Source organism: Ursus maritimus, unplaced genomic scaffold (genome assembly GCF_017311325.1).
Source record: "Ursus maritimus isolate PB19 unplaced genomic scaffold, ASM1731132v1 scaffold_24, whole genome shotgun sequence".
Lineage (NCBI taxonomy): Eukaryota > Metazoa > Chordata > Mammalia > Carnivora > Ursidae > Ursus > Ursus maritimus.
This window is the reverse complement of record NW_024424897.1, coordinates 14,767,155-14,781,688: the sequence shown is the minus strand read 5'-3', so window position 1 is coordinate 14,781,688 and position 14,534 is coordinate 14,767,155. Positions and strand designations below refer to the sequence as shown.

The 14,534-nt window shown below is 49.2% G+C and overlaps 1 protein-coding gene and 1 long non-coding RNA gene across 2 annotated transcripts; both read right to left on the bottom strand.

Moving 5' to 3' along the window:
* Positions 1 to 1,490: 1,490 nt before the first annotated feature.
* LOC121104923 lies at positions 1,491 to 6,386 on the bottom strand. The gene is made up of 2 exons (XR_005837270.1): positions 6,089 to 6,386; positions 1,491 to 3,202 (listed from the first exon to the last, which is right to left on the bottom strand). It is a non-coding gene; the product is annotated as an uncharacterized LOC121104923 (long non-coding RNA).
* A 3,793-nt stretch (positions 6,387 to 10,179) lies between these two features.
* On the bottom strand, positions 10,180 to 13,602 carry LOC103665901 (somatotropin). The gene is made up of 5 exons (XM_040640405.1): positions 11,838 to 13,602; positions 11,443 to 11,603; positions 11,126 to 11,242; positions 10,767 to 10,928; positions 10,180 to 10,481 (listed from the first exon to the last, which is right to left on the bottom strand). The coding sequence occupies exons 1-5, from the start codon at positions 11,986 to 11,988 to the stop codon at positions 10,281 to 10,283; spliced, it is 792 nt and encodes a 263-aa protein (XP_040496339.1). The 5' UTR covers positions 11,989 to 13,602; the 3' UTR covers positions 10,180 to 10,280.
* Positions 13,603 to 14,534: the final 932 nt, after the last annotated feature.

Below are 14,534 nucleotides of genomic sequence, written 5' to 3'. Positions count from 1 at the left end.
TTACTCGCTTTTCTGAATTGAGCACTTAGGGAAAAAAGTGGGTTTAAAAGAAAAGAGTATAAAGCAGCCTAATCCAGGAATCTCCAGCCATTTCAGTGTCTTGGGATCAGTGCATCACATCTGTAGTTACCCCATAGAGCAAACCCCACGTCAAGGCGCCCATACCCTGAGGCACAGTGGAGGCACCAGGGACAGCCTAGAGGTTCCTGCCTCTGCTGCTCACTGCCACTTGGTGTCACTGTTGACAGTCCTACACAGGCCATAAACCCTCGAGCTTCCCCAGATCCAGGTTCTTGGGTCCACTGCCACGGATCTTTCAGGGAGGACGACTCGCTTCCTTGGGCTTGGTCTAGCTAGGGGTGATTCCTTGCATGAATTTCCGGGGTTACAGACCTCACTACTTTAGATCATCTGTCTAGTAAGGCTCTTCAGATTTCGGTAGGCCCTTCCCTATGTAGACTTGGAACATGGGTTCCCTCCCTTTTCTTCCCCAGGGATCCACACAACCAGGGGGCAGGCAGTCCCTCCTAGTCAACTCTTAAAATACAAAGTATCTCATTACATCTCTTTTCCAGAATAATAAAGCTGGTCTCTGCCCATTCTTCTAAGGGTGGCTGCTTTGTCTTCAGGGGACCCCACCCCTAAAAGTTTTGCATATACTCTTTTTCTGAACAATCAGCTCACACTTAACTGCAGCTACCCTGATTATCTTCAGGGGAAGAGAGCTACCTTTAATACTCCAAAAATTTATCCTCTTAAGAAAGTCAAGGTGAACTTCTGGTATATTTCTTTACAGACCTGAGGGAAAACATGTTCACTCTTCAGGGGGCCTTCTTACCATAGGGATAATAATACTAGTTACTTATAGGATTATAGTTGGAAAGAAATGACATTGTACTTATAAAAAACACTAGCATGGTGCTGTACATGTGTACACAATATTGGTTCTCATTACACTAATGATGCTGGTGGTAATCATACCCATAATCACCATAAATCAAAGCAAGAGTCAGAAAAGCACGGCAGCCATGGAGGACCATCAAAAGTCACATAGACCACAGACACCTCCTTTCTCTTTTCCATTGTGTTCTCTCTTCTCTTTCTATTCCTTCCCCTCTTCCTTTCTCTACTTACCCCTTTTTTGTGCCCTACCATGTAGGACTACTAGGAGGACGTCCAGTTGTAGCAGTTCGCATTGAGCTGAGGTGTTCTGAGATGATAAAATTAGTGGTCTCTTGCAGATCGGGAGGAGCTGATGACCCCAATACTGATATCAGTATCAGTTTGCGGGGGCCTCCTGAATTAAAGCTGCAAGGCAAAGTGTCATATATTTGTTTGACCCAGAAGATCAGGTCCTGTCATTCTGAGGACTTGTGAAGAAAGGGGAAAGTGTAGGTTCTGTTCTCAAATGTGTATAAAGGATCAAACAGTGTATGTGTTTCAGCAATGCTGATGTAAGTGCTAACCTTAAAAATAAACTGCCAGTTATATTACCAGCAAAAATAGGTTTATTGGAGAATAGCAGAGAATTGCAATCCAGGACAAGTAAGCCGTAGCAAAACCGGAGGCAAGTCTGTAGAACAGAGGAGAGGACCAGTTCCTTTATAGAGGAAAGGGGAAGTTGGGAAGGCTGCTCTCCACAAAAGGTCCACTGGAGTCAAGTGGGAGTTGGAAGTACAGGGGCTTCTCGTTGGCTGAGTTGTGAGTGTCTCTCATTGCCTGGGCTGTTGCTGGGGGAGGCGGAAAGCCTTTTTTCCTCCTACGCCGTTGGTAAAGCAATATCCAGGTACATGGTCTGTCGCGCATTGGGTCTGCAATTGCCAAGTGGTAGCGTATGACAGCTCCCCCTGCCGATCTCCCAATTCCTTTCTAAACAAGATTTCCTTAGTTTTCACATTTCCCCTTTTTGATCAAGATCTTTCTTTGAAAGCATCACTGATCAAGAGTCAGGGTCTCCACATTTTGTGGTTTTGTCCCTCGGTACCAGGAAGGCCCTTTCCCAGCTGTCAGTCCTAAATTGGCGGGAAAGTGCCTAGCAGCTGGAAACCACTCAAGCCACACTTGAGTAACAAGGAAGGTTAGGAGGGAGGGAGAGCTCTCAGGTACTTCCCATCTGCAGCTCATATTTACCAAGACTGTAAGCGCTGGAGATCATCTCCAAGGGTTGACAACCCAGCATCGCCAATAGTATTGGGTACATCATTTTTAAAAGTCTGACAGGTAACAAAATACAAAACTCAAAACAATGATACAAAACAGAAAAAGTAACATAACAACTCCATATCATATGATGGTTCTAAGCCAGGGCTCCAGGTCTGAAAGTAGCTGAGAAATGTATTTGCACTTACTCAGACCTGGGGGAGAAAGGTCCTCCCTGTGAAGGCAACGTCTCCGCTTACAGCAAGCATGAAAGGGGAAGAGTGGATTCTGCAAGAGCACACTGTGAGAATTACCTCAGGGCACTTGAGAAGATACAGTGCGGGTATAAACACGAAGCAATAGCTGATGCACTTTTTGCAAAACAGCAAACTCTTAAAGCTCTTTAAAAACAGTATTATTATCTCAAAAGAACTGTTTGAATGTGTTATTGATAATACAGCCTCTAAGGTCGCACAGACTATGAAGTTCAGAGGCCAGGAATTTGGGTAAGAGTCTGAATTCAGCGAACAGTTCAGATGAAAGGCTTTCGTGAATTCTGAACCTTCTAATCCTTCAGAAGAAGCAAGTGTAAGACTAATTTGTCCTGGGATCATCATGAGGCCGTTTCCAGAAGCCCATAATCAAAAGAGGTTTCCCCCTCTCACACGGACTTAGAAAATGCAGACAAAGGCATTATCTTTCCACGGAAAAGAAGCAACGGTGAGAAAAATGTGTTACAGGTCTGCCCTGACATCTTGGGAAAGTGGTGTCATCAGATGTCGTCTGCTTCAATTCTGGGCAACCCTACTTTCAGGTCACCAGAGGGCATGCAGGTCCGTCCTGTCAGGGTTGGGTGCTTCCTTTAGGTGTGTCACATGAATTCAAGAGTCTATTCTCTGGAGTTCGGTGGCATCAGGGTTGGTTAGAAGTTCCTGATGAAAGTCCTTTCCAGCGAGGTTGAAGAGAGCCTTTCTGGAGATGTCTTTTCCAACAGATGAAATCTCTGGGTTGCGAGGTGTGAGGCTTACGGTGATCATCTCCAGGAGCGTACCACGAGAAGACGCTGTACCAAAGTATCGTTATTTTAATGAAGCAGTTAGGCCTTTGCAATATTGATGTGTATCTCCTTTTGTCAACTGGGGGTCAGAGGAGGCAGGGGCCAAGTGCATGGGACGTCCTGTGACTACCTCAAAGGGTGAGAGTCTACGAGTTCCAGAGAGGGTAGAGCTGAGATTTAGGACTAATGGCAATGCTTTTGGCCGGCGTATTTGAAAGATTTCTTCAGATTTTGCCAATTGAGTCTTAATAGTGCCATTAGTCTGTTCAACGGACGCTGAGGATTGAGGATGGTACGCACAAGGGAAAGGGTTGTGAAACCAGCCAACAGCACGGACTTGCTGAAGCACCTGACTGGCAAAATGGGTTCTCTGATCATTGTGCAGTTTGAGAGGGGTTCCCCAGGTAGGGATAATTTTTTCTAATGGAATTTTAGCCACGGAAGCAGCACTGGCCTGTCTACAAGTGAAAGCTTTGCACCAGTGAGAAACAAACAAACCATGACTAAAACATTTATATCCACGAGAAAGGGAAGCTGTATGAAATCCACTTGTACAAACAGGTTTCCCTGGATTATACTTTAGACAGGTGGGACAAGAGAGGTAGGTACTTTTTGTGACCTTGTTAGTATTTCCCCATCAATATTGATGCATGAATGCTATTATTTCTCAGTAGACCAATGTTTAATGCATGTACAGTGCTAAGTAGTGGGAAATTTCAAACTTCTGGTAAGGCTGGATTATTAGTTGGTCCAAACCAGAGGTCCCTCCTTTTATTGAGCCAACAATTACTAGATTTCCAATATTGTTTTCCCCTCTCTGGGCCAACTGTGGGTATCTCTGGTCAATTTTTCCAAGTTATCATTTGAAAGAACATCACTTTGGAACATGACAGAGGTTTCGCTTTTGGTTTCCTTGGGAGCACTGTTTTGGGCAGAAATGTAAGTGAAGTGGTTTACTTTGCCCTCCAGGGAGTTGAGTCTTGAATGCCCAGGACCCTTAGTAACAGCCACAGCAGCCAGCAAAGTATGGCATCTAAAAATTTTTGGACGTAGAAGCCATTTTTAATTTTATTCCCATTGGAGGTAAAGACATCTTGCTGTTTCCATAATATTCCAAAGTCATGAGCTACCCCCAAAGCATACCAACTATCAGTATAAATGCTAACGGTTTTATCCTTAGCTAAGTTACAAGCTGGAGTAAGGCTCAATTATAAAGGTAAAGCTCCTGTCTCAACGACTTCAAAAGGAGTTGCTATAGCATACCTAGCAAGTATTGACCATCCTTTAAATAAGAACCATCAGTAAGGGGCACCTGAGTGGTGCGGTTGGTTAAGCGTCTGACTCATGAGGTCAGCTCGGGTCATGATCTTGGCATGGTGAGATCGAGCCCCGCATCGGGCTCCACACTCAGTGTGGAGTCTGCTTGGGACTTTCTCTCCCTCTGTCCCTGCACCCCCCACACAGTTGCACTGGTGTGTACTCTCTCTCTAAAATAAATAAATCTTAAAAAGAAAAGAAACGAAACATCAGTAAAGCATGAAAAACCTGCATTGGTTATAGAGATGTTTCCTGTATATTTCCTTGGGGGGAGGGTCAAAAGGTAATCTGTCAGTGTTAAGGAGTTGGAGGGGTTTTGTCTGGGTCTAAATGCAGTCCTTGTTTCGAGATTAGATGCCCTAAGTATCGAACCTGAGTTGGAGCAAATGGCCTTTTTGTTTTGTTTTGTTTTGTTTTGAGACCTTATGTCCCTTTAAGGCCAAAAGTTTTAACAGGTGGATGCTGTCTCCTGTGAAGAGGTTTGAGAAAGGGAGCAGAGAAGTAAATCATATACAAATTGTAACAAAATAGAGCCTGCAGAAAACTTTCTATTGGGGCGCCTGGGTAGCGCAGTGGTTAAAGCATCTGCCTTCGGCTCAGGGCGTGATCCCAGTGTTCTGGGTTCAAGCCCCACATCAGGCTCCTCCACTATGAGCCTGCTTCTTCCTCTCCCGCTCCCCGTGCTTGTGTTCCCTCTCTCACTGGCTGTCTCTCTCTGTCAAGTAAATAAATAAAATCTTAAAAAAAAAAAAGAAAAGAAAACTTTCTATCACCCAAATCAGCTTTTAAGGTTGGTGAAAAGTAAAAAGGACTCCGTGTGTAACCGTGGGGCTTACTGTCCGGGTGCATTTCCATTCTTGCCAAGTGAAAGCAAAAAAGGCACTGGCTATCCTTATCAACGGAACGGTAAAAATGCACTGCATAGATCAATTACACTGCAAAATTTGCTTTCAGGGGGAATGGATGTCAGTAGCCTATGGGGCTCAGGAACACCAGGTGCCAAGCTATAACAACGTTATTTATTGCTCGGAGGTCCTGGACAAATCCCCAACCTCAGCGACTGGGCCTTCTCACAGGTAAAATAGTGGTATTATAGGGAGTAGCGCAGGGGATAATGAGGTTCCGAGCCTTCTAATCTTCTCTTATAGCCTTGATGCCTTGAAGGCTTCTTTATACAGTACTGATTCATTCTGAGAAGAGATTTTGAGGGATCTATTTGAATCCTGAGGGGCGGTGCACTGTGGATTCTGCCAGGATCACCTGAAGATGTTGTCCGTAAAGAGGACAGTAGCTGAGCCAAGAGGAACAAATGATACGGTGCCCACAGCCTGGCGTAGTGAGTCTGTTTTCTGTCACACCAAAGGCCAACACACTTCCACCAGGTGCAGTCTGGTTCCAAATAGGAGTCAGACCAAAGGGCAGCACAATCCAAAAGAAACAGACTCTGAAGAAGAGTCTGATCGAAGGCCAAGTGGACACCCTCAGAAAAAACGAGATCTTAAAACTGATCCTGAATAAAGCCTGGAGAGCTCAAACACAAAGAGAGCAGGGCTCAAAATCCAGGAGAAAACTTACCCTCAAACTCCAAGGTCCTGGAGGAGGCAGTGAGCCTGACCGGCTCTGCGCGTACCAGCCCGTTTGCTCCCCGGCCTCAGAATTGTCGGGGAGCTTCTCTGGATCTCACTCATGATCACCAATGTTAACCTTAAAAATAAAATGCCAGTTATTTTACCAGCAAAGATGGGTTTATAAGGGAATAACAAAGAATCACAATTTAGGGGAAGTACGCTACGGCAAAACCATAGGGAAGTCTGCAGGACAAAACAGAGAACTGCTTTCCTATAGAGGAAACAGGGACGTTAGGAAGACTGTTGTAAACAAAAAGTCCATTGGACTAAAGTGGGAGTTGGAAGTATGGTGGCTTCTCATTGGCTGAGTTGTGAGTGTCTCTCATTGGCTGTGCTGTTGCTGGGGCAGGAGGAAAGTTTTTCTTCTGGTTGCCTCATAGTAAAGTGGTGTCAGCAAGGTCTTTCTCTTCCTGTTGGGTCTGCAATTGCCAAGTGGTAGAGCTCCCCCTGCTGGCCTCCCAGCTCCATTCTAAACCAGGTTTCCTTTTATTAATTTTCACAGAAGAAATTCAGGGTAGAGTAAATTTAGGTCATTTTAGGTTAGAGTAAATTTAAAAGATTACATGGAGTCAGAAAAACATTATTCCAGGGAGGGGTTCAAGATTACTTGAGCTCTGGCTATTGAACTCTTTCTTCAGTAAATCTCACAGATCTCACCTTTGGGAAGATTTTTCATTAGAAATTTTTTAAAAATGTAAAGTTGTGGTAAAATATACATAACATAATTTACCATCTTAATCATTTTTTAAAAAGCGTTTTTTTTTAAAGATTTTATTTTTATTTATTCGACAGAGATAGAGACAGCCAGCGAGAGAGGGAACACAAGCAGGGGGAGTGGGAGAGGAAGAAGCAGGCTCATAGCAGAAGAGCCTGATATGGGGCTCGATCCCACAACGCCGGGACCATGCCCTGAGCCGAAGGCAGACGCTTAACCGCTGTGCCACCCAGGCGCCCCTAAAAAGCATTTTATTTTTAAGTTATTTTTACACCCAACATGGGGCTCAAATTCTCAACCCCGATATCAAGAGTCACATGCTCTACCAACTGAGCCAGACAGGCACCCCCCATCTTAACCATTTTAAGTGTACAGTTCAGTAGTGTCAAGGGCATTCACACTGTGCAACCAGTCCCCAGAACTCTTCATTTTGCAAAACTGCAACCCATTAAACAACAACTCCTCATTCCCTCTTCCTCCAGCCCTGGTAACCAACCATTCTACTTTCTTGTCTTTATAAATTTAACTATGCTAAGTACCTCATAGAGAGAAATCATACAGTACTTGTCTTTTGTTACTGGCTTAGTAGAAAATCTTTAGGGGACTGTTTAGAATTAGAAACAGAGCCACAACTGACCCAGGTCTTCATCACAGGTGGACCCGGATAGCTCATCTTTGTGCTCCCTAACTCAGTGGTTCTCAACTTTGTTTGCACATTAGACTCACCTGGGAAGTTTTTAAAACCACTCATTCCTGGATTGCTTCCAGACCAGTTAAATCAGAATTGGAGGGAGTGGAGGCTACTTCGAGAGTTGTTTAGAGAAAACATTTCAGGTGTTTCTAAATTGCAATGGAGGGTGGCAGCCACTGCTTAATTGAAAAGCTGGAAGGCAGAATAACATTTGTCAAATCAAAAGGTTTGGGGGGAGATGTTCTTTAAGGTCTTTTTAAATTCTCAAATTTTGCAAAATCAACTAGTGTCTTTGAATTTCTCAACCAGCGTTGGTCGGGTGGATTCTGCGAAACCCAGGAGGAGCTGAGCGGATGCTCCCTGGACTGTGGCTCCCCCTGCAGTGTACTGCTGTCATGACAACCCCACTTAGAACAGTCTCTCGCTGGAAGCTGTTACAGGGCTTCGTAGGCACCCTTCTCCTGCCACATTCATTCAACAAACATGGTACTTTTAAACGATGCTTCACATTTTCTTCTAAAACACTTATCCAACCTAAGAGATCATTATATTTATGCTCATTACATCGACTTCTGAAGTATATGAGATTTCCAAATAATTCTAAGATCAAATGAGGGATTAATACAGGAATATTGGTTTTCAGCTTAATGTAAGAAATACTTCTCTGAAACCAGAGCAGTTTAATAGAGAGAGTTGCCTTGTGAAATAGTGACTCCCTTCACACTAGTGCTACACAGTGAGTACTATCCCCAAGCGATGCTATGGAGTAAGATTCCTGAATTAGAATGAATTACGATGACCTATGAGCCCCTTTTAACCCCCAAAGTCCACTTAAGCCAGACAATACAAGAAAGATCTATGGCAGACGAATGTTTTCTGAGCTAAGAAATGGAGCTCTGGTTCTGATTATTCCAGCTTTCCCCGAGAACTTACTAAATGTAAAATATCCAAAGTGAATACAGGTGGGTCTTGTTTTTAAAGAAAATCCATCATGGCATATACAAATTTGAACTTTTCAGGAAGATTAATTAGGACACTGACTCTTGTATTATAAAAGAATTATTGATTTTGTAAAATCATGTTTGGGTAATAGAGTTACTCTGAGCATCTAAGTATTGGTTTATAGGTCACTACTTAGCTAAGGTGCTTGGATGACCAAAGACTTCATTCTACAAGTTAACCTTGTAAGTTCATGTGGAAATAAGAAACAGCTGAGAAGCTATTAACAAAACAATTTAATAACAAGTATTTAAACAGTCCATCAGAAAACCTGGGATCCAAAATTCAGTGCAAAATGCTGCAATTCCTTGAGTGCTGTAATGTGTCAAACACCCCAGCAACCATTTTATCTAATCCTGGCATTAGCCTTGCAAGGCAATTTGTTATCATCTCATTTTATAGGTGAGGGAACTGGGACCCAGAGAGGTTAAGTAATCTACTCAGGAGCCTAAATTCAAGTGCAAGTATTTCTGATTCTTTCCCTCACAAGTTATCCCAATCCACTGCCCTTAGAACAAATTACTCACTGACAGCTTGAAGAGCAAATGCGTTTGGGTTCATTTTTGCCCTTAAAAATGTTTTCAATATGGGCGCGCCTGGGTGGCTCATTCGGTTAAACCCGACTCTTGGTTTCGGCTCAGGTCATGATCTCGAGGTCGTGAGATCGAGCCCACCTTCAGGCTTCATGCTCAGCGCTCAGTGGCCAGTCTGCTTGAGATCTTTCTCCCTCCCTGTCTCTCCCTCTGCTCCTCCCCCTACTCGGCATGCTCTTTCTCTCTCTCTAAAATAAATAAAATATTTAAAATAAAGTTTTCAATGTGAATTAGTCACCAATGTTTAAAAATTAGATTTCACGTGAAAGTCTGGATGTCCTGTGTGACTAAAAAAATCAGAAGGTTTGGCAGCCCTGCCCCGCGGTTCTAAATGGCGCCAAGACCAGATAGGCCCCCACCTTCGCTGGGGCCTGAGTTCTCCAGGTTGCTCTGGTCCCCACGCCCTGTTGTACCCCAGATGAGGAAGCAGAGCGTCAGTTAGGACTTACCCCTTCACACCCGGCCCTCCTTACTTTTGTAATTATCTACCTGGCACCTGCTTGCGCTAAGTTTGCAACCCCGATTTAGTGTCTGTCCTGCACTTCCCTTGCCACTATTCAGATCCCAGATATTCTGGGTCTGTTTGTCCCAAAGCCGTTTTGCATCGTTCTCATTTTCCAACAGTAGGTGGGTCTAATATGTTTTCATCTTAAACTTTCTGCACAAAAGTGATTCTGATCTCTCTCATTGTTTTCTCCCATGTTGGGGTGTTCTGCTTCTGTGCTTAATAGCTTGCTTTGCTTTCCATTTCTTCCCACTCTTGGGGGCTAGATTGGGTGCTGTGGTGCCCCTTGGGGAGGGAGGAACACCTCCAGGGACTTTATGGGGGTGCTCCTGACCTATGACTGCCCAGAGAGCCGGGACCCAGGGCCTAGGCAGGGGACTTGATGTGCGACAGATAGGAGTGAATGCGTAGGTTTCTTTCCAGCACAGGAAGAATCAGGTCGGTGATGGTCCCAGCAAGCCCCACAGGATGCCCGCGATGTCTTCCCAGCCTGCCCCTCCCCTGCATAATAGCATGACACCGACTCGGATGGTGTGATGCAACTTAATTTTATTAGGAAAGCACAGTGGACACCGGAGTGGCCCTTTCCAGGGTCAGGGGAGGCTCTGGGGAGGGGGTGAGAGGGAGGCCCGGCAGCTAGAAGGCACAGCTGCTTTCCACGAAGCGACGACACTTCATGACCCGCAGGTAGGTCTCAGCCTTGTGCAGGTCCTTCTTGAAGCAGGAGAGCAGCCCGTAGTTCTTGAGCAGTGCGTCGTCGCTGCGCAGGCTTGTGTCAAACTTGTCATACGTTGGCTTCAGGATCTGCCCAGCCCGGGGACTGCCGTCTTCTAGCTCCTGCAAAAGGGGAGGGGGGACAGAGAGGCCCAGAGCTCGCCCGCGGCTCCTTCCCTGTCCCTCCACGTGTGGCCCTCCCCTCGAGGGCTTGGAGACCGGAATGGAGGATTCCCAGGGGAGCCGGTGAGCGTTCTCAGGGGTCAAGGCCGGACTGCTTACTAGAAAGGAAGGGGCACCGTCTCCCAGCCCCTGCAAGCCCCCACCCCTCGTCTGAGCCAGCAGGGCCACCAGGCCCAGGAGAAGGCGGGCACGGCCCCGGGAGGGGACCCACGGCGCCATCCCCACCCGCATCAGCGCTTGGATGCCTTCCTCCAGGTCCTTCAGCTTCTCGTAGACTCGGTCTGAGGTGCCGAACACCAGGCTGTTGGTGAAGACCCTGCTGAGGAACTGCACGGGCCCGAGCCACGACTGGATGAGCAGCAGGGAGAAGCACAGCAGCTCCACGTCCTGCGGGCGGAGGGGGCGGTGGGCGCAACAGCCTCGGCCTGGGGGCCTCCCTCTGCCGCCCCGCCGCCCTGCGCCCCCTGCGCCCCCTGCGCCCTGGGAGAAGGCTGCCTGGGGCCCCGCTCCTGTGGAGAGTAGGGGCCGCCTTCTTAGAAGGAGGGAGGCCCCTGACCCTGGCCGGCCCGCCCTGGCCTACTCACAGATCTCTGCTGGGCCTCGTCCTTGCCCGTGGGGGCCGGGATGGTCTCCGAGAAGCAGAAGGCGGCCTGCGCATTCTGGATGGAATACCTCTGGCCCTCCGGGATGTACGCACGCTCCTGGAGAAAGGATGCCCGCCCAGGTCCTCACTGCTCGACTCGGAAGCCCCCTCATTTGTGCTCAGCTGACAGCCTCTTCGCTTGGATGAAATCACCCTGAACTCCTCAGTTTCCCCCCATTGTGCCGGGGGGGGTTCACCCCTTCCTGCCCCCCTCCCCCCGCCCCGCCACACACAAGCACCCGTTCCTGGGAAGCTTACAAACTCTTTGTAGGTGTCGGCAGCCAGCTGGTGCAGGTGCTGGGCCCGGAGCACAGCGTTAGCAAACAGGCTGGACAAGGGCATGGCCGGGAAGGCGCCCACCTCCTGAGGCCAAGGCAGGCAGAGCAGGGCGAAGGCCAGGAGCACAGAGCTCTGAGGGTCTACACACGGAGGGACACAGACGGCAAGGCTGGGGCCCAGACGGCAAGAGGCCTGTTTCCTGCCAGCCCTTCCCCTCCCCCCAGGGACTGAGAACATTCAACACTTGGCCAAACGTCTGGGCATAGATGCCTATGTTCCCTTCAGCAGCCCCAGAGCCCAGGGTTAGCGCCCCCATCCATCGGCAGGGCCCCCCACCCTGCCCCTCGGTACAAGCCGAGCCCAAGGGGACTTACCTGCAGCCATTGCAGCCAGGTGAGCTGTCCACAGGACCCTGAGCGCTTGGGGAGCTGGGTGCTGGGAGCCTGGAATTGGTCCCTTGCGGGCCCTTTTTATACCCTGGTCCCTTCTCTCTCCCCCTCCGCCCCCACCTATTTTTCTATACATTTATGCATCGGGCCACTGGTCGGTCTGTGCTGATGGATAATTTAGAGTGTCCTCCCTCTCGTCCTGTTCCTGCTCTCCTTGGGGTCATGTCCCCCAGGCCTTCCCTGCCATCTTCCCTTCTCCGCCGTCCCTGGCCCTGAGGCTTGTGCACACAGGGTCTCAGCTTGAGAGACCACCCAATCTGTCCTCATTTTAAGGGGGGAGTGGCAGGTGCGCTCTGGTAGGGTACCATCATGGGGTTGTCGCCCAGGTGAGGAGGACCCAACCCGGTCCCCAAAGCGGGGGCCGTGTCAGGCCAGGTGTGCTGTGAGGGCTGCGCCATCTTTCCTCACCCTCTGTTCCCGTTCCTCCTCCCTGCACAGCTCCCCTCTGTCCACCAGAGAGGTGTGTCTGGGGAAAGGGAGCCCAGAGCAGCCATGGATCCTGGGGTTTCTGGGCACGATTGAGTCCCAGATTCGACCTCTGCTGCTGTCACTATCCCGCCATCCTTTCCTGCCATCCACCACCTGGTCTGGCCTGAGGCAGCTGGTGCTGAGCACAGACCTCCAGAGGGCCCCAGCCCCATACTGGCTGCCCCCCTGTTTCCCTGTTGTGGGGGTGCCCCCAGGTGGCTGGGGCAGAGGACCCAAACTGGAGGCATCCCCCCTGCTCCTCGAACCTGCTACAGAGATGCAAACCAAGAAGAGAGGTCCCAGGAAGAGACTGAGGCCCCAAGTGCTTCCCCCGCCCAGCCCAGGCACTGCCAGAGGCTCTCGAGACTGGAAGAGCCCTTGAGGGCTTGGGTCTCGTCGCCAGCACTGGACGAGATGCTCTCTCCAATCACGCTAGTCTCCTCCCAGTCTCTCTTCTCCTTTTAATATTCATGTAGAGCTCTTCACATTGTGGCGTGTTCGACCCTCATGACCATCTCGTGAAGGCGCTATTATTATCTCCCCATTTCACAGAGGAGCTGACCGAGGCTCGGAGAGGCTTGCTCGTGCCGGCTACCTCAGCCGAAGCTGACCTCTAAAACCTTGCTCTTCCCCTGTCCATTGTCCCAAACCCTTTCTCCCGAGCAGACTGGGTGGGCCACTCAGTTATTATATCTTCTAAATCCCTCTCAACACAGGAATCCTGCCCCTCATCACGAGGGTCCCTTTGCCTCACTTTGTCCTCCTTATGAGGCAGATTGTTGTCCCTCATTTCCCAGGTGGGACCGGCCAGGGACACGGGGTGCACGTTGGAGACCAGGTGCCATGCAGGGCGAGGGCTGGGAAGGCTGGGTAGGACAGCCTGGTGCCCAGGCTTGGGGACATTGTAGCACCTGCTGGCCACCAGCAGCGGATCACCCCGGGGCTAAGAGCAGAAAAGAACACATTCCCCTCCATGTAAACCTTCCACCCCTTGAGTCTAAGAACATTTAGCACTTGCCCTGTGGGAAAACAAACAAATGAACCAGCAAACCCTTCTAGAGGTCATTGGTTATGGTGCTGGCAACCAATGTTGAAAAGTCACACCCTCGTGGTACAGGATGCTGGTGCTGGCATCTTGGCACCTCCCACTTTGAGGATACAGCTTCCTTTTCTCCCACCATTCTGGAATCATTGCCCCACCGTGCCCTGATTCACTATCCACTGGGGAAGGCCCTGGGACGCACGGAGCTGTTCCCCAGGCAGCGCTGAGGGAGGACCAAAGTGGGCTGCCATTACAGATGCAGGCCGAGGAAGGGGGGCGTGGGGAAGGCTTTCCTCTCTTCCCTGCAGCTCTGCTACAGAGGAGGGGCCGGGAGCAAAACGGAGGAAGCTCTCTGAGCGCCACACAGCCTTCTGCCTCCTCGCCCCCTCTTTCCACCCCGTGGAGGAGGACTCATGTGGAACCCTGCACGACCAGTTTCTAGCCCGTGGGGGGGGGGACTCTATGTGAACTGTGGCCCATGGGTGAAGTCTCAGGCCTCCCCTAGCAGTGAGGGGACAGGAGCCCAAGTGGGGGACTGCTTGAGAACCACACAAAGTGGGCACAGGGGAGGTGTGTCTGAGTTTCCCCACAGGCAGGGTACTGCCAAGAACAGATTGCCCCTGGGATGTAACTCCACCTCCCCTTTGCTTCCAGCATGAGTCCAAGAACCACGTCAATCATTCAACATTGGGCCAAGGTCTCTAGAGAATATTATGTGGGGATTCCCAAAGGCTTTGTCAGGGGAGGTGAGGAAGGAGATCAACATTTCTGAGTGCCCACCATGTGCCAGGCTCTGTCCCGGCTGATAGGGGTGGGATGCCCGTTTCATACGAGGACACTCAGACTCAAAGAAATAAAGTAGTTTGCCCACAGTCTCTCGGCTCCTAAGTGATAGCTGCCCAAGGCGCCCATCTTCCCATCCCCTGGAACTCTTGAGAACCCTCATCCGGGAAAGACAGTGGCGCTGCTGGGCGTGGACAGAACTTTCCTCACCACAAAACTAGTGGAGGAGGGTCAAGTGCCCTCTCAGAAGATGTTCAGTGAAGCTGGGGAGAATTGAACGGAAGGAGCTTCACCCCAGAATGAGGTCCATGGACACCAAGAAAAGCTGC